General features: G+C 73.7%; 5 protein-coding genes across 5 annotated transcripts; 3 read left to right on the plus strand and 2 right to left on the minus strand.

Moving 5' to 3' along the window:
• Positions 1-278: 278 nt before the first annotated feature.
• AURANDRAFT_62610 (hypothetical protein) lies at positions 279-4856 on the minus strand (the record flags this gene model as incomplete). Its single annotated transcript, XM_009036993.1, has 1 exon — positions 279-4856. The coding sequence occupies one exon, from the start codon at positions 4854-4856 to the stop codon at positions 279-281; it is 4578 nt and encodes a 1525-aa protein (XP_009035241.1).
• Positions 4857-5009: 153 nt separating this feature from the next.
• Positions 5010-7087, plus strand: AURANDRAFT_59942 (hypothetical protein; the record flags this gene model as incomplete). Its single annotated transcript, XM_009036654.1, has 3 exons — positions 5010-5059; positions 5482-5633; positions 5834-7087. The coding sequence occupies 2 exons, from the start codon at positions 5517-5519 to the stop codon at positions 6971-6973; spliced, it is 1257 nt and encodes a 418-aa protein (XP_009034902.1).
• A 1739-nt stretch (positions 7088-8826) lies between these two features.
• AURANDRAFT_16484 (hypothetical protein) lies at positions 8827-9192 on the plus strand (the record flags this gene model as incomplete). Its single annotated transcript, XM_009036655.1, has 1 exon — positions 8827-9192. A coding segment is annotated over one exon (366 nt), but the record flags the coding sequence as incomplete, so codon positions are not given.
• Positions 9193-12278: 3086 nt separating this feature from the next.
• AURANDRAFT_22988 (hypothetical protein) lies at positions 12279-14210 on the minus strand (the record flags this gene model as incomplete). The annotated part of the gene is made up of 2 exons (XM_009036992.1): positions 12279-12647; positions 12693-14210. 2 exons carry the CDS (start codon positions 14208-14210, stop codon positions 12279-12281), a joined length of 1887 nt encoding a protein of 628 aa, XP_009035240.1.
• Positions 14211-14505: 295 nt separating this feature from the next.
• On the plus strand, positions 14506-16181 carry AURANDRAFT_36724 (hypothetical protein; the record flags this gene model as incomplete). Its single annotated transcript, XM_009036656.1, has 1 exon — positions 14506-16181. The coding sequence occupies one exon, from the start codon at positions 14644-14646 to the stop codon at positions 16135-16137; it is 1494 nt and encodes a 497-aa protein (XP_009034904.1).
• Positions 16182-16950: the final 769 nt, after the last annotated feature.

Here is a 16950-nt window from a genome sequence, read left to right on the forward strand (position 1 = left end):
GGCTGTCCCGACGCGAACTAAGTTGCTCGCCTTCGACCGATGGTCTTTCCCGAGCGACTCGCAGCCGGGCCCGAGGCGCGGCAAGGTCCACAGACCGAGCGCCGCGCCAAGTCCTGGAACCGCTGCATCGCGCGTCCGAGCCCGGAGCGAGGCGATGCCGTGACGTAAAAACTTCACGGCTTCGCTGCTCTTTGAACCGGTCAACTTTAGCTTAGCCGGCAGTGACGCAGCAGCAACGGCAGTGCATCTTTGCTTCAACCAAAATTAGACATTAGATACTAGACGGACGAGAGGCGCCGGGGCGGCCCCGGCGGCGCCGGCCGGAGGACGAGGGGCCGGCCGTCGGCGAAGAGGTCCGCGTTGGCCGCGAGCTGGCCCGCGGTGTCGCGCGCGGCCGGGTCCCGGCGCAGGGCCGTCTGGAGCAGGTCCAGGAGCGCCGGTTTGCACGCGAGGTGGGTGAGCGGCTCCAGCGCGGCCTCATGCGGGAGCGGCGCGGCCTCGTTCGAGAGCGTGACGAAGAAGAGGGGCCAGTCCGACGCGACGGCGTCCTCGAAGAGCTTCCGGCCCGCGACGAGCTCGTAGAGCAGGCAGCCCAGCGCCCAGACGTCCGCCGGGGGCCCGACGGGCGCGGCCTGGCCCGTTCCGGACTGCTGGACGCCGAGCAGGACCTCGGGCGCCGCCACGGCCTCCGTGCCGTGCGCGCGCGTGATCCGCGCGTCGCCTGCCGCGCCCAGCAGCCGCGCCTCGCCGAAGTCGCAGACGCAGAGCGCGTCGTCGGGCCCGTCGAGGGGGTCGCCCCGCAGCAGCACGTTCTCGAGCTTGAGGTCGAGGTGGACGACGCGGCGCTCCGCGCACGCGGCGACGCGGCGCGCGACCTTGGCGAAGACGCGCGCGTACGCCACACAGTCGCCGTCCGTCGGCGGACCGGACCGCTTCCGGGCCTCGCGCCAGTCGAAGAGCGTCCCGTGCGCGCACCGCTCGAGCACGAGCACGTAGCAGTCGTCGACGACGCCGAAATCCAGCAGCCGCGGCGCCGCGGCGGTTTCGCCGAGCCGCGCGAGCGCCGACACCTCCGCGAAGACGCCGTGGGCCACGGACCGGTCCCGGTGGGACCGCTCGCGCCGCAGGAGCTTCGCGCAGGTCGCGCCGTCGAGGGCCACGACGACGCCGAAGCGGCCGCGGCCGAGGACCGCGTCCGCGGTCTCGCGGCCGAGCGCGACCCGCAGCGCGGCGCCGGCGTCGCCCCGCGCCTCCCGGAGCAGCCGCAGGAGCCGCAGGCACCCCGCGGGCCGCCCGGAGCCCGGCGCCGCGGCCCCCCAGGCCTCCAAGCGCCGCGCGACGCCCGCGAGGCACCGGTCCACGGCCGCGGCGCGGTCGTCGCCGTTGCAGTGGCGGTGGAGCGCGTCCAGGAGGTGGAAGCCGAGCGCGGACCCCTCCGTGCCGACCTCGAGGAGCTGGGCGTTGCCCTCCGCCGACGCGCCGTCGGGCGAGCCCCGCGCGGACACGAGCGCGGACCGCGCGGACAGAGACCGCGCCGTGAGCGACTGCGAGCGCCCCGTCAGCGCGCCGTGCGACCGCCGGTGCTCCGGCCGCAGCCCCGTGGGCGTCATCGGCGACTCGTTGAGGCTCCGGAGGGCCGACGCCGACAGGCGGCGGTCCGGGTGGCTCCGGATGCCCGTGCCCGTGTCGCTCAACGGGTGCGCGGTGCAGAACGCGGGCTCGAGCTCCCCCCCTTCCGACGACCGGCCGACGGCCAGCACCAGGAGCAGCGTCACGACGAGCTCGTGGAGCTCGTCGTCGTCGAGCGCCGGCGGCGCCCGCCGTCGCCGCGACGCGGCGCGCGGCGTCGCGTCGCCCGGGAGCAGCGGCGGCACGTCGAACTCGAGGAGCGGGTCCCCGGGCGTCCGCGGCGACGGCGACGGCGCGCCGCCGGTGATGCAGCTCAGGGACGGCGTCGGCTCGTCGCCGCCGCCGATGGACAGGGACCGCGTCATGCGCCGCGCGGACGCGACGTCGAGGCTGAGGCCCGCGCCGCTCCGGTCCGTCGCGGGCCGCGACGACTCCGCGCCGACGGGCACGTCCAGGCACCACAGGTCGTCGACGCCGTCCGGTGGCGCCGGCCCCGCGGGCGAGAGCCGCAGGGCCGGCACGCGCTGGGCCCCCGGCGGCGCCCGCGGCGAGCAGAGGCCGCCGTCGAGGACGCGCGCGAACGCCGGCGTCGTCGGCCGCGGCCGCGGCGGCGCGCCGGACGGCGGCCGCCGCCGGTCGCCGCGGGGCGCGCGGACGCGCTCGGCGGGCACGCCTAGTTCACCGCCGCCCGACTTCCATAAAATGTCGTAGGCGTCGCCGTCGCGCCTGTCCACCGTCGCCTTGAACCAGCGCTCCCTGCCGTTCCTCGCCTCCGCGCGCACCAAAACGCCGTCGCCGGCCTCGAAGGACGCGGCGAGCGGCTCGAGTGCGACGGGCGTCGACGGCTCGCGGCTCGACGCCGCCAGCGACCGCGAGCAGTCCGGCGGCCCCAGGAGCTCCAAAAGCCAGGGCACCGCGTCGCAGAATCGGAACGCGTCGACGCAGTCGCCCGGCTGCGCGCGCGCCGCGAGCAGCAACAGGCTCCGCAGCTGGGCGATCGACGCCTCCCGCGCGCCGCCCAACAAATGGCCCGCCCCGTCGGCGTCCCGCAGCGCCTCGACGTGCAGCGGCACGAAGGCCGGCGCGCAGTCGGCGACGTCGCCGTCGGCCGCGGCGAGGAGCGCGAGCGTCGACGGGCGCAGCGCGGCGGCGACGACGGCGTCGCTCCCGCGCCGGGGGTCGTCGAGGCGGCTCGCGACGACGGCCAACGGGCCGCCTAAACCCCAGCCGCCGCGCAGCGCGAGCGACGCCACGGCCGAGAGCGCGGCGGCGTGGCCGTCGGTCTTCCGCGCCGCGTCGAGGAGCACGTGGACCGCGTCGAGGCCGTGGAGCACGACGTGGTCCGGCTGGGCCTCGTCGAGGCAGTACTCGACGTGGCGCCGCAGGGCCGTGAGGCACGACGCCTCCTCGCCGAAGAAGTCGTCGCGCTCCGCGTCGCCGCCGAGGAGCTTCGACACGAAGTCCGCCGCGGCGGCCCCGCCCGCGGCCGCGGCGTGGAGCGCGTCGGGCCGCACGAGCACCAAAGCCTCCCGCGTCGCCGGCGCGCAGTGCGGGGACCGCGCCGCGCTCCGGGCCGCGGCCCGGAGCGCGGCGACGCCGACGTCGCCCGCGTCGCGGCGGCCCCGCGCGAAGCGGAGCGCGAGCGCGCGCTCCCCGGCGCAGCGCTTCGCGAACTCGACGTCGCCGGGCCGCGCGCGCTCGCCGTCGTCGAGGAGGCGGCAGCGGCGCCGGGCCTCGCTCGCCGCGGACGTCCCGAGCGCGCGCGCGGCGTCGGCCGCGAGCGCGGCCGCCGCGGCCGGCGCCGCGCCCCCGAGGACCAGCGCGCCAAAGGCCTCGTAGGCGAATGCCAGCGCGGCGTCGGCCGTGGCTTTCGACAGCGACGCCGCGAGGAGGCGGCAGGCCGCGGCGACCGCGTCCGCCGCGGCGCCGGACGCGGGCGCGAGCGCGCTCCCCGTGGGCAGCGCGCCGTCGCCCCGGTCCAGGAGCGCCGCGGCCTCGGCGATGGCCCAGGCATCGAGCTTCGACAGCGTGTCGTCGTCGAGGGCCGGGGGCGCGTCGTCGAGCGCCTTGCCCGCGAAGGCCGCGAGCTTGGCCGCGTCGCACGGCGCGGCCGCGAAGGCCTCGACGGGCGGCAGGCGCTCCGCGCGGCCGCGGTGCGTCGACCCGTCGGCCGTGCTCAGCCGCGCGGACCGCGCGGACCGGTGCGTCGCCCGCCGCGCGCTGTCGCCGACGCGGCGCGCGCTGTGGTCCCGCGCGGAGCCGACGCCCGCGCGCGCGGAGCTCTGGAAGGTTCGTAGACCTTCGCCCTGGGGGCTCAACCGCCCGAGCCGCAGGTTCGGCAGCGCCAGGCTCCGCGCCGGCGCGTCCTCGGCGGCGCCGGAGCTCGACCGCCGCTGCGCGCCCAGCTCGGCGACGTCGTCGTACTCGGCGACGTCGGCCTCGTCGAGGGACGCGCGCGACGGCGGCTCCCGGGGCTGCCGGACGGCGCAGCGCGCGGCCCAGGCGCGGATCAACGGTACGTCGTCGCAGGCGGCGCGGTCCGCGACGGCGGCCGCGGCCCACGCGACCTCCGGGCCGCCCGTCGCCAGCGCCGTCGCGAGCGCGGCCGCGGCCGCGGCCGGCGGCGCCTTGCGGAGCGCGCGCGCGGCCGACGCGGTCTCGCCGCCGGCCATCAACGCGCGGAGCGACGCGACGGCGGCGTCGTCGACGGCGGGGGGCGGCGCGACGGCCGGCGCGACGGCCGCGCCCGGGCCCGCGCGGATGAGTCCGAGCCGCTCGCCGAGCCGCCGGAACGCGGACGCGCGCCGCTCGTTCTTGGCGGCGAGCCGCAGCGTCTGCGTCTCCTCCCGCCGGTGCTCCAGCGCCTCGACGGCGGCGGCGAGCGCCCCGGCGTCCCGCGCCGACGCCTCGCACGCGACGCCGGCGCCGTCGCCGACGACCGCGACGGCGACGGACCGCAGCGCGTCGAAGCCCACGGACCCGTCGGGCTGCCGGAAGAGGACGAGCACGTGCGCGCGGCGGCCGCGCCGCCGCTTGAGCAGGCGCCGCGTCTGCGCGGGCTGCGGCACGGCGCAGACGGCGCAGGCGAGCTCCGGGGCTGCCCGGAAGCAGCCCAAGGCCTCGTCCTCGTCGTGGCACACGTAGACGGGCACGGGCGACGGGGAGGCGTAGGCATCGCCGCGGGTGCCGGTCGCCGGGCGGAGATCCGCCCGGACCCACTGCCCCATCTTGCAGGCAGCGGCTGACCGCCGGCGTGCGTTGTTAACTTGATTTCACTTCGCGTGCACCATTGCGGCACTATGAATCTATGAGCCGTAGTTATTGGCGAAGCGCTCACTGGCCTACTGCGTGGCTAGCTCCTCGACCGGCGACTCGACGTCGAAGCGGGTCGAACTCGCCTAGCGCAACCGCCGTCACGCGGACTAAATAGGCGCGCACCCGGCGTCGCCTACGCGCTTTCGGGGCACGCGCGCGTCGCGCCCGGGGTTCGGCCGTCGCCGGTATTGCTCGGGTCGCTTCGTCACCCGGTGGTTTGCTGGCGGCGTTGGGCCCAGCGGGGGGCCGTCGGTCGCGGCACCGCAGCGCCGCCGCGCGCCCCGACGGCGCCCGGGCGCGAGCGCTGGCGCCGGGCACGCGCGCGGCGGGGCGCTCGGCGGCGCTCGGCGGCCGCGACGCGCCCGCTTCCGGCGGAACTCCGCCGTTCGAACCGGACCGGGCGCCGCTGGGAGCCGCCGACCCGCCGGCCCGCGCCGCCGGCGCGCCGCGCGGGGCCGTCGCTTCGCCGCGGGCCATCGCCTCGACGCGCCCCCCCCCGACCCGAGCGCGGCCTCTCACCGCGTCCCCGCTTTTCAGGTACCGCAGCGTCCACCGCGTCGGAGGAAGAGACCATGTTCTTCGGTGGTCCGGGAGGCATCCCGTTCGGCATGGACGACAGCGGCATGCCCGGGGGCATGGGGGGCATGGGCCGCCAGCGCGAGCCCGCGGACACGACGGCGCTCTACGAGGTGCTCGGCGGGGCGGGACAAGGGTGATTCAACGTCGCTTCAACGTGAGTGTTCCGCGCGCGCGCGTTTCGGAAACAGCACCCACGCGTCGAGAGCGCTCCGAGAGATGATCGCTCGTCCAAAAATCAGCCGAAACGAGCGGAAAACGGCCGAGAGAGGAGCCTCTGACGTTGGGAATGTCGCACCCTTTTCCCGCCCAGGTGCTCGGCATCCAGAAGTCGGCGTCGGCGACGGAGATCAAGAAGGCGTTCCGCAAGCTGGCCCTGAAGAAGCACCCCGACAAGGGCGGCGACCCCGAGGAGTTCAAGAAGATCCAGGCGGCCTACGAGGTCCTCGGCGACGAGGAGAAGCGCGAGAAGTACGACAAGTACGGCCTCGAGGGCCTCGAGGCCGGCGACATGCCCGAGGGCGGCATGGACGTCTTCGACCTCTTCTTCGGCGGCGGCCGGCGGCGCCGCGGCGGCGGCGGCGGCAAGCGCAAGGCCGAGGACACGGTCTACCCGCTCAAGGTGTCCCTCGAAGACCTCTACAACGGCAAGACGGCCAAGCTCGCGATCACGCGCAGCGTGATGAAGGGCGAGCCCAAGAAGTGCACGACCTGCAAGGGCCAGGGCGTCGTCGTCCAGATGCGCCAGATCGGCCCGGGCATGGTCCAGCAGCTCCAGACGCGCTGCCCCGACTGCCCGCCGGGCAGCGGCGGCTACCGCGTGAACATGAAGAAGGAGCGCCAGGTCCTCGAGGTCAACGTCGACAAGGGCGCGTCCCACAACACGAAGCTCCGCTTCTCCGGCATGGGCAACGAGTCGCCCAACGCCGAGCCCGGCGACGTCGTCTTCGTGCTCCAGCAGAAGGAGCACGCGTCGTTCAAGCGCAAGGGCGCGGACCTCCTCATCCAGAAGGACATCTCCCTGTCGGAAGCCCTCTGCGGCTTCAAGTTCGTCGTCCGCCAGCTCGACGGCCGCCAGCTCCTCATCCAGTCCAAGCCGGGCCAGATCGTCCGCCCCGAGGTCCAGCAGGGCGTGCCCTACGTCATGTGCGTCGACGGCGAGGGCATGCCCAAGCACGGCAACCCCTTCGACAAGGGGCGCCTCTTCGTGCTCTTCACCATCATCTTCCCGCCGAACTACTCCCTCGGCGAGGACCAGGTCGCGCTGCTCAAGCAGGCGCTGCCCAAGGCGCTCAACGACGAGCCCTACGACGAGAACGAGATCGAGGACGCCATTCTCGAGGAGATCAACCTCGACGAGCTCGGCAAGGGCCAGGGGGCCACGGGCGAGGAGGAGGAGGACGACGACGAGGCCGGCGGCAACGGCCAGCGCGTCCAGTGCGCCCAGTCCTAGGGCGCGCGGCCCGCGCGCGCGGCCGCCCCGCGCCCGAACCCCCGACCCCCGCCCGCGGGGGCCCGCGAGGGCCCGCGCGGGTCCCCCCCGCCTTTAACACACACTCTCCGCCCGAACGCGGCTTACGCAGGGGGGGGCTCAGGCCTCGAGCGCGAGGGGCGGCACGGACACGTCGTCGCTGAGCGGCGGGAGGCTCGACGCGGACGCGGACGGCGAGACGACGGGCGCGCGGCCGCCGTGGGGCGACGTCTTCCGCGCGCTGTCCGCGAGGAAGACGTGCGTCCCGCCGCCGGCGGAGACGATGGTGATCGCGTCGTCGCAGCGGCGCGGGCCCGTCTCGACGCCGACGACGACGCCGCCCGTCCAGACGACCCTGGCCGCGTCGGGCGCGAAGACGTAGTCGCCGACGTTGAACTTCGTCTTGCCCGACCGCGGCCGGCCCACGGGCCGCTTGCCCGCCGGCCGCGGCGCCGCGGCCGCCGCGGCCTCGCCCGCGGGCGACACGGGCCTCGCGCGCTTCTTCCGCGGCGCGGCCGCGTCGTCGTCGTCGCGCAGCTTGCGGGGCTTGCGCGTCACGCGGCCCGCGCGGCTCGTGCGCGGCGCGGCGCCACCGTCGTCGTCGTCGCCGGGCTCGGACGTCGCCGGCGTGACCTCGCCCTGCTTGGACCCCGAGCTCAGCGACGACCCGTCGCGGTCGTCGTCGACGTCCGCGGCGCGCGGCGACTTGGCGCGCGTCGCGCGCTTCGCCGGGGCGAGGGGGCCGGCCGTCGCCGGCAGCACGGGCGGCGGCGCGGCGCCCGCGGGCACCGTCGCGCCGAAGAGGGGCGAGAAAAAATCGTTCTGCCGCGGCTTCGCCTTGGGCTCGCGCGGGCCCCGGTAGCCGCCGCGCTTCTTCTTCCCGCGGTAGCCGCCGCGCTGGGGCGCGGGCTCGGCGTAGCGGTCCTCGTCGTCGGGCGCGGCGCGCGCGCCGCCGCGCGAGATGCGGACGAGCCGCTTGCCGTCGCGGATCGCCTTCTTGAGGTTCTTCCGGCTCGGGTCGCCGCCCAGCTCCTCGAGGATCGCCTCGGGCGTGATGTAGTCCCAGTCCTGGATCGAGTTCGAGTGCTTGTCGAAGACCGTGAACTCGTAGTCGTCGAGGAAGATGCCGATCGCCTATCGTTGAACGTTCCGCGCGCGCGCGCCCGGCGGGGGTCGCGGAACGCGGGGCGGCGTGCCTGGTCCTCGCCGAGCTCGGCGACGCCCTCCATCGGCACGGGCAGGTTCCAGCGCCGCACGGCGGCCCATGAGTTGAACATGACGCACGGCCACCAGGGCCGGTCGTAGACCTTGGCCCACCTGCGCGCGTCCCCGGATCCGCGCGCCTGCTCGGCGCCCCCCGCGCGCCCCCGCCCCCCGACGCGTCCCCGCCGTCCGCCCCGCGCCGGGGGCGCAAGACGCCGTTGGGCGTACACGACGTTCCCGCTGCGGAAGAGCGCGGGGTCAGGGTCGTCGTAGTCCGCCATGGCCGAAACCGGTTGCGCAGAAAGCGGCGCCGCAAATTTGATGCGCGAGGCCCCCGGGGGCGGGGGCCGCGTCCTCCGGGGCGCCGGGGTGCCCGCAAAGGGGTGCCCGGGCTTCCCGCCTTAAGTACGCTCCCAGGCGAGGCGCCGAGTGCGAAGCGTGAGGCGCCGCGTCCTCCGGCGAGGGCCAGGCCTGTCGTGCCGACCTCAACGAGCCCCTTGACGCCTGTGGCAATGGCCCAAGCTTTGCCGCGCTGCCTGCTCCTGAGCCTCGTCGTCCGCTCCTCGAGCTTCCTTAACCCCGCGCCGCGGCACGCCACACTACGCCTGCGCGCCGCCGTCGACAAGCGGAGATCCGACGAGGAGTGGCGCGCGACGCTGTCGGAGGACGCCTACTACGTGCTCCGAGAGGAGGGCACGGAGCCGCCGCGGTCGTCGCCGCTCAACGACGTGACGGATCCCGGCACCTTCCTCTGCAAGGCGTGCGGCGAGCCGCTCTTCACGACCGCGACGAAATTCGACAGCGGCACGGGCTGGCCGTCCTTCTTCGACCCCGTCGACGGCGACGCCGTGGAGCTGCGCGCGGACTTCAAGCTCGTGCTCCCGCGGACGGAGGTGCGCTGCGCGGCCTGCGACGGCCACCTGGGCCACGTCTTCGACGACGGGCCCCGGCCGACGGGCTGCCGCTACTGCCTCAACGGCGTGGCTCTGAACTTCGTCGCCGACGCCGACGACGCGGACCTGGCGGCCGCCGTCGTCGCGCGCGAGGCGGCCGCCGCGCCCGTGGCGAAGCCGCTGTCCACGACGCTGCCGTCGCTCGCGTTCAACGTCGCCCTGGCCGGCGCGTTCTTCGCGTCCTTCGCCGCCCGCAGCGACGAGCTGCCCGCCGACGCGCCGGTCCTGCAGCAGGCCTTCGCCTTCTTCCCGCTCGCCGCGGGCGTCTTCTACGCGTACCAGGCGGCTAAGACGCTCCGGTAGTTGTTACGCGGGCGTCCAGTGTTGTTACGCGGGCGTCCAGTCCGCCGGGATCGCGAGCTTCGGCGGCGGCAGGCCCTGGCGCGCGAAGGCGCCGCGGAAGCGCCTCCTCAGGCACGCGCGCGCGTCGCGGACCGCGCGCGGCGCGTCGGCCGCGGCCTCGACGGCGCTGAGCGCGGCGTAGCAGCGGCCGCTCGCGGCGCCGACGCCGGCGCGCGCGGCTTCCGCGCAGCGCTTCGGCACGCCGTCGCCGCAGGCGCCGTCGGCGCAGCGCGCGGCGACGTCCTTGCAGAGCGGTCGCTCGCGGAGCCAGGCGGCGAGGAAGTCGGGCACGACGAGGCCGCGCAGCGACCGCGGCGCGGGCGTCGTGAAGTAGTTCGCCAGGAGGAGGAGGTAGACGGCCAAGAGCGCGAAGAGCTTCGCGCCTTCCTTGAGCGGCAGCGCGGCCATCGATCGATGAGCGCTGCGTCGACGCTACGTGCGCACCGACGCGCGCAGGCGCTTGCCAAGGCCTTGTGGTGAAAAATGTGAAAATCGAGTTTGGTGCAAATTTGCCTCGCCGGCCGACGCCTATCGACAGTTGTCGCACCGCGCCGCGCCCGAGCATGATGGAGAACACGACCGACACGTCGCAGGGTTATGCCTTGGTGCTGGAGAACGTCGCGCGCCAGATCCGCGGCTCCTTCACGTCCGCCCCCCCGATCGAGCCGACGGCGTCGGAGGTCGCGGCGATCCAGAGCGCCATGGAGGACGTCGCCATCTGGGACGCGGAGAAGCCGTCGGAGGCCTCGGCGGAGGTCTCGCCGGCGTCGCGCGCCGTCTCCGCGCGCCTCGCGGCGGCGCGGGCCCGGCGCACGCGAGCCGTCTGGCCGCGGACCGAGGTGTCGACGACGACCGCGACGGGCCCCGCGCGCGACTTCGTCGTCTCGGACCTCGTCGACCGCATCTTCGGCCTCCTGCCCCTCGAGAGCGCCGAGGACGTGCGCCTCTTCGCGCGGCGCCTGGAGGCCTTTGCGGCGCTCGTCGGTCGCGACGCCTTGTACGCGACGCGCGACGGCGACGACCGCACGATCCTCTGGCACTGCGTCGACGCCGAGGACGCGCGCGCGACGCGCGCCGTCTGCCGCGTCTTCTCCAAGAGCCTCACGAAGGTCGTCGCCGAGGCGCCGGACGCTTCGAACCCGTTGGCGGAAGCGAAGCGCCGCGACGCCGAACAGCCGGAGACGTCCGAGACCAAGTCCCTCGCGGAGGTCATCTCCGAGGCGCTCTACGAGTACGCGGAGTCGGACGAGACGCCCAAGAAAGTGACGAAGCGCCGGAGCTACGTCGCGGCGGACTTCAACCGGCCCGTCGTGCCGCCGAGCCCGCGCAGCGTCGCCCAGGACTCCGAGGCCGCGGCCGCGGCCGCGGCGGCGAAGCGCAAGCGGCCCCTGAGCTTCTGGGCCTGCTTCTGCGAGGGCGGCGCCGAGGAGAAGAAGGCCGACACCTGAACCGCCGGCGCGCGCCTTCCTGTAATACCACTGCCCGCCGGACGCGCGGAGGCGTCCCATAGGCTATTTTTTGCCGCAATCGATTTTGGGCGCGAAGCGACCCGAGAGCCTGCGCGAATCCGCTCTGGTTGGACGACTCGAGCGTCAAAACTCATGGACCCCGCCATCGTCATCGAGGGCCAGGGCTCGGCCCACCCCAAGCTCGGCGTCGCGAAGAAGAAGAGCGTCGACGAAAACCTCAAGATCCTCCAGCAGATGATCGAGAGCGGCAAGCTGTCCCTGGACCACGCGATCAACAAGACGCGCCCCGGCGGCACGCTCCGCGGCGTCTTCAACACGAACGCGGACCCGGACATGCTCGCCCACGTCGAGGAATTGTACAACTTCGTCGTCGCCTGGAAGAAGCGGCTCGTGCCCGGCTACGACCCCGCGGCGCCCGTGCCGAAGGTCGCCAAGCCCTTCGAGCCGAACCCGCCGGTCGTCGAGGCCGCCAAGTCCGGCCGGGCCACGTGCAAGTACTCGGGCGAGCTCATCGACAAGGGCGAGATGCGCTGCGGCCTGCCGACGTACGCGCGGGGCAACCTCGTCACGGCCTGGTTCCACGCCAAGTACTTCCCGAAGGCGCTCCGCTTCGAGGCCACGCCGGACAACCGCACCAAGTGCAAGGCGTCCGGCGCGAAGATCCCCAAGGACGCGGTGCGCCTCTGCGCGCGCATCGGCTCCGCGGCGGAGCTCGAGAGCGGAGAGGGCCTCAAGGCGAAGCTCTACTACCTGCCGTCGGCCGTGGCGCCCTTCTTCAAGGACCTCCTCGTCATGGCGCGCGTCGCGCCCTTCGCCATCGAGGGCTACGAGCTCCTGAGCCCGAGCGCGCGCGCGGCGCTCGCGGCGGGCGCCGCGAAGCCCGCCGACGCCGCCGACGTCGAGATCACGGGCTCGAAGACCGCGGAGGAGCGCGACGCGGAGCTCCGGAAGGACGCGGTCGACGTCGCCATGGACGACGCGGCGCCCGCCGAGGTCGAGCCCGTGGTCAAGTCCGAGGTCAAGCCCAAGGTGGAGCCCAAGGCGGAGCCGACGATCGAGCTGGAGTGCACGCCGAAGCGCGGCGGCACGAGCGCCGCCGCGCCCGAGACCGCCGCGGCGCTCGCGAGCCTCGCCGAGGACGTCAAGCCCAAGGTCGAGCCCGCCGCCGCGCCGAAGACGGCCATGGATCCGGCGCTCGTCCAGGCGCTGCGCGACGCGAAGGCGCTCTGCGACGACGGCGTCCTCACCATGGACGAGTACCAGGCGAAGAAGCAGGAGCTTCTCAAGCCCGCCGCCTAGGTCCCCCCAGATCCCAAGATCCTAATGAGGCACGTCCGGACACGCGGCCTCGCCGAGCGGGCGGCACGCGCGCCAGAGCCAGTCCCGCGTCCGCGCCTCGTCCGGCGTGCCCTTGAGCATCGGCGCGATCTGGGCCCAGCACGTGTTGGCGTGGAAGTCGTCGATCCAGGAGATCTCGTCGGGGCTCAGCAGCGCGTCCTCGATGAGCGCCCGCGCCATGGGCAGCGGCGTGAGGTAGTCGAACTTGAGCCACTTCCGCGCGCCGTAGCCGAACCGCGTGTCCGCGGCGACGGACACCAAGTCGCTCTCGATGCGGAACCCGAAGGCGCCGTCCTTGTAGAAGCCCGGCTCGTCGGAGACGTAGTAGCCCTCGCGGATCTCGTGGAGGTACTTCTGCCGCGCGTTCGCGGACGCGAGGCCCTTGTCCGCGCCGACGGCGCCCCCCCCGACGCCGAAGGGCCCCTCGTGGACGTTCAGCAGCGAGCCCATGCCGTGGCCCGTGCCGTGGAGGTAGTTGAGCCCGTCCTTCCAGAGCGGGCCGCGCGCCAGGGCGTCGAGCATCAAGCCCGGCGTGCCCTCGGGGAAGACCGCGGACGCCATGGCGACGTGGCCCTGGAGCACGCGCGTGTAGCACCGCTTCTCCTCGGCCGTCGGCGTCCCGTGGTGCGTCGTCCGCGTGATGTCCGTCGTGCCGTCGGCGTACTGGGCGCCCGTGTCGCAGAGGTAGACGGCGTCCTTGGCGACGGGCGCGCAGTGTTCGTGCGACGGCTGGTAGTGGATCACGGACGCGTTCGCGCCCGCGGACGAAATCGTCGGGAAGGAGTCGCCCTTGTAGAGCTCGCCGGCGAAGGCCGCGCGGCGCCGCGAGATCTCGTCCGCGGCCTCGGCCTCGTTCACCGGCTCGCCGCGGTCGAGCCGGTTTTCGAGCCACGCGAAGAACCCCGCGAGCGCCGCGCAGTCGCGCGCGCCCGCGGACCGCAGGCCCGCGATCTCGACGGCGTTCTTCGAGGCCTTGAAGGTCTCGACGGGCGACGCGGCGACGCGGCGGAGCCGCGACGGGTCCAGCGCCGAGGCCATCGCGAGCGTCGCGGTCGACCGCTCGAGGACCACGGCGCCGGCCCCGCCGCAGTCCGCGAGGCACGCCTCGGGGCCGAAGGCCGCGTAGGGCCGCAGGATCACGCGCGGCCCGCCGGCGCCGCCGCAGCCCTCGGCCTCCTCGAAGTGGCGCCGGAGCGCGCCCGCGTCGCCGGCGTCGCCGTCGAGGCGCCGGAGGTAGAGGGTCAGCGCGACGCCGTCGCGCAGGGACAGGACCGCGTAGGCGAAGAAGACGGGGTTGCAGGCGATGTCGGAGCCCCTTAAGTTCGTGAGCCAGCAGATCTGGTCCAGCGCGTTGAGGCAGAGGGCCTTCGCGTCGCCCAACGCGGCCGCGACGCGCGCGATCTTGCTCGCGACGGTCTCGCCCGTGCGCGCCAGGGGCTGCGCGTAGATGGGATGGCGCGGCACGGCCGGCCGCCGCCGGCCCCAGATCAGGTCGACGAAGTTCGCGGAGGTCACGGGCGCGAGCTCGAGCTCGCCCGCGGTCTTCGCGGCGAAGTCCGCCGCGAAGCCCAGCGGCGCGAGCGCGGCGTCGACGCCGACCTTGGCGCCCGGGGCGCAGTTCTCCAAAAGCCAGGTCGGCAGGTCGGGCACGCCGGGCTCGTGCGTCCGCATGAGCGTCCACGGCGACCCGGCGAGCTGCGTCGCGGCCTGGTTGAAGTAGCGACCGTCGGTCCACAGCAGCGCGGCCTTCCGCGCGACGAGCGCCGTGCCGGCGGACCCCGTGAAGCCCGTGAGCCACGCGCGCCGCTCGTCGCAGGCGGCGACGTATTCGCTCGAGTGCGCGTCGCCGCTCGGGACGACGTACGCGTCCAGGCCGTGCGACACCATGAGCACGCGCAGCCCTTCCAGCTTCATCTGCGCTTCTTCCGGTGCGAAGCTCTCGCAGAGCCGCCCGGGCCGGAAGCAGCAGGGGCACGCCAGGTCCTCGGGAGGTGCGGCCAAGGCGTCGGTGCTGCCCGCGGCGGCGGGCCGCGGCCGCGGCATGGCGAAGCCGCCGGGCCGCGCGTCGGGCTCGCGCTGGCGCTTCATGCGAGCGTTGTTGCTGGCGTTGCTGTCGCTCGCTGCGACGCCGCGAGTCGCGCGTCTGGCACCGCGGCTGGCGCTCTTGCCGCAAGCGCCGAGGTCGGCGAGGACGGCACCAAGCGGGTTGTTGAGCCGCGCGTCGAGCGAGCATAGACTGCGCGTCGCGCCGACCGAGCCGCCCCGCCGCCGCCGCTCGGCGCCCCCGCACGTTAGTGGTCGCAGCGCTCCTCGCCCGTGACCGCGCCGGCGCGCGCCCGCGACCGCCATGGTGCTCCAGGAGCTGGGGTCGAAGCTGACGGCGGCGCTGCACAAGATGCAGAGCGTGACGGTCATCAGCGAGGAGGTGCTGGACAAGATGCTCAAGGACATCGCCGCGGCCCTGCTGGAGGCGGACGTGAACGTGCGCGTCGTCATGGAGCTGCGCAAGGCCATCAAGACGCGCGCGAACCTCGAGGAGGAGTCCGCGGGCACGAACCGGCGGAAGATGATCCAGAAGGCCGTCGTCGAGGAGCTCGCGGGCATGCTCGACCCCGGCGTCAAGGCCCACGAGATGAAGAAGGGGTCGCCGAACGTCATCATGTTCGTCGGCCTCCAGGGCGCGGGCAAGACGACGACGATCGCGAAATTCGCGAACCACTACCTCCGCAAGGGCTTCAAGTGCTGCATGGTCTGCGCGGACACGTTCCGCGCGGGCGCCTACGACCAGCTCCGGCAGAACGCGACGAAGCTGCGCTGCCCCTTCTACGGGTCCTACACGGAGGCCGACCCCGTGCGCATCGCGCAAGAGGGCGTCGACCAGTTCAAGGCCGAGAAGTACGAGGTGATCATCGTGGACACGTCGGGCCGCCACAAGCAGGAGACGGCCCTCTTCGAGGAGATGCAGGAGATCCGCGCGGCCATCGAGCCCCAGAACGTCATCTTCGTGCTCGACGCGACGCAGGGCCAGGCCGTCCACGAGCAGGCGAGCAGCTTCCACGAGGCCATCGACATCGGCTCCGTCGTCATCACGAAGCTCGACGGCCACGCCAAGGGCGGCGGCGCGCTGAGCGCCGTGGCGGCGACGGGCGCGCCCATCCTCTTCCTCGGGTCGGGCGAGCACTTCGACGACTTCGAGCCCTTCAACGCGCACTCCTTCGTGAGCCGGCTGCTGGGCATGGGCGACATGCGGGGGCTCGTGGAGCAGATCAAGGACACGATCGGCGACGACAAGCAGCCCGAGCTCATGGAGAAGTTTAGCAAGGGCCAGTTCACGCTCCGCGACATGTACGAGCAGTTCGAGAACGTCATGAAGCTCGGGCCCCTGTCGAAGGTCATGGCCATGATCCCGGGCATCCCCTCCATGATGGGCGGCGAGGGCGACGAGTCGAACAACCGCCTCAAGCGCTTCATGTACATGATGGACTCCATGACGGACGACGAGCTCGACGCCAAGGTCGACCTGAACAAGTCGGCCTCGCGCATCGAGCGCGTCGCGCGCGGCTCGGGCTGCCACCCCATGGAGGTCCAGATGCTCCTCAAGTGCCACAAGCAGTTCGAGAGCGTCGTGTCCAAGATGGGCAAGTCGGGCCTCATGAAGGGCGGCGACGCGGCCATGGCCAAGCAGATGCAGCGGAACCCGAACCAGGTCATGCAGCAGCTCCACAAGGCCATGGACCCGCGCATGCTCCAGCAGATGGGCGGCGCCCAGAACCTCATGTCCATGATGCAGGAGATGTCCAAGCTCGAGGGCGAGGGCGGCATGAAGGGCCTCGGCTTCTAGGGCCGGGCGCGGCGCGCCGTCGTAAAAAGCCCTCTCGCATCGTGCGTTGGCGCCTCTCAAACCGTGGTGCACAGGAACTCGGGGTTAGGACGACTCCGCGCGGCGCGCCGTCCCGCGCGCGCCCCGCCGAGCGGCGGACGGGCCCCGGCGCCGCGGCTCGCGCCGGCGCCGGAGCCTCCGGCCGCCGCTAGTAGGGGTCGTCCGTCTCCTTGACCTCTTCGCCCTTCTCCACGAGCTCGAACTCGACGACCTGGGGGTCCAGGTGCTGTTTGGGAGGCAGCGGCGGGTAGTAGTAGTTCCGATAGGTGAGCATGGCGATGTAGGTCAGGCCGATGGCGAGGATCGTGCCGAAGACGATGAGGCAGAGCACCATGATGAGCTCCTCCTCGGCCTCGCCGTCGTCGTCGTAGTAGGTGTAGTTACTTCGGAGCCCCCGTCGCATGTCGCTGTAGACGAGGTCCGCGTCGCAGTGGCACCCGGGGCAGTCGCAGCCGTACTCGTTCTGGACGAGGCTGCAGCTCTCCTTCGTGTACATGTCGCACGTGAAGCCGAGGCACACGGCGGCGCACTCCTCCAGGGTCGCGTTCACTCTGTCGAAGCCCATGGCGCGGAAACGGGAGCGCCGGGCGCCCGCGGGGTCCGCGGCGCCGGCGCCTTCGGGGTCCGCGGCGCCCGCACCGGGGGCGGTGGAGAGAGACGGCGCCCGCCCGAGCCTAGCGCCGCATCGCCCCCCGGGGGGCTCGGAAAGGGCGGCTTTTCACCGGGGGCAGCCTCGCCTTGCGGTCGGGCACCGAACAGTTAAATTTTGTTGCC

This window comes from Aureococcus anophagefferens (genome assembly GCF_000186865.1).
Source record: "Aureococcus anophagefferens unplaced genomic scaffold AURANscaffold_5, whole genome shotgun sequence".
In the NCBI taxonomy this organism is placed as follows: Eukaryota; class Pelagophyceae; order Pelagomonadales; family Pelagomonadaceae; genus Aureococcus; species Aureococcus anophagefferens.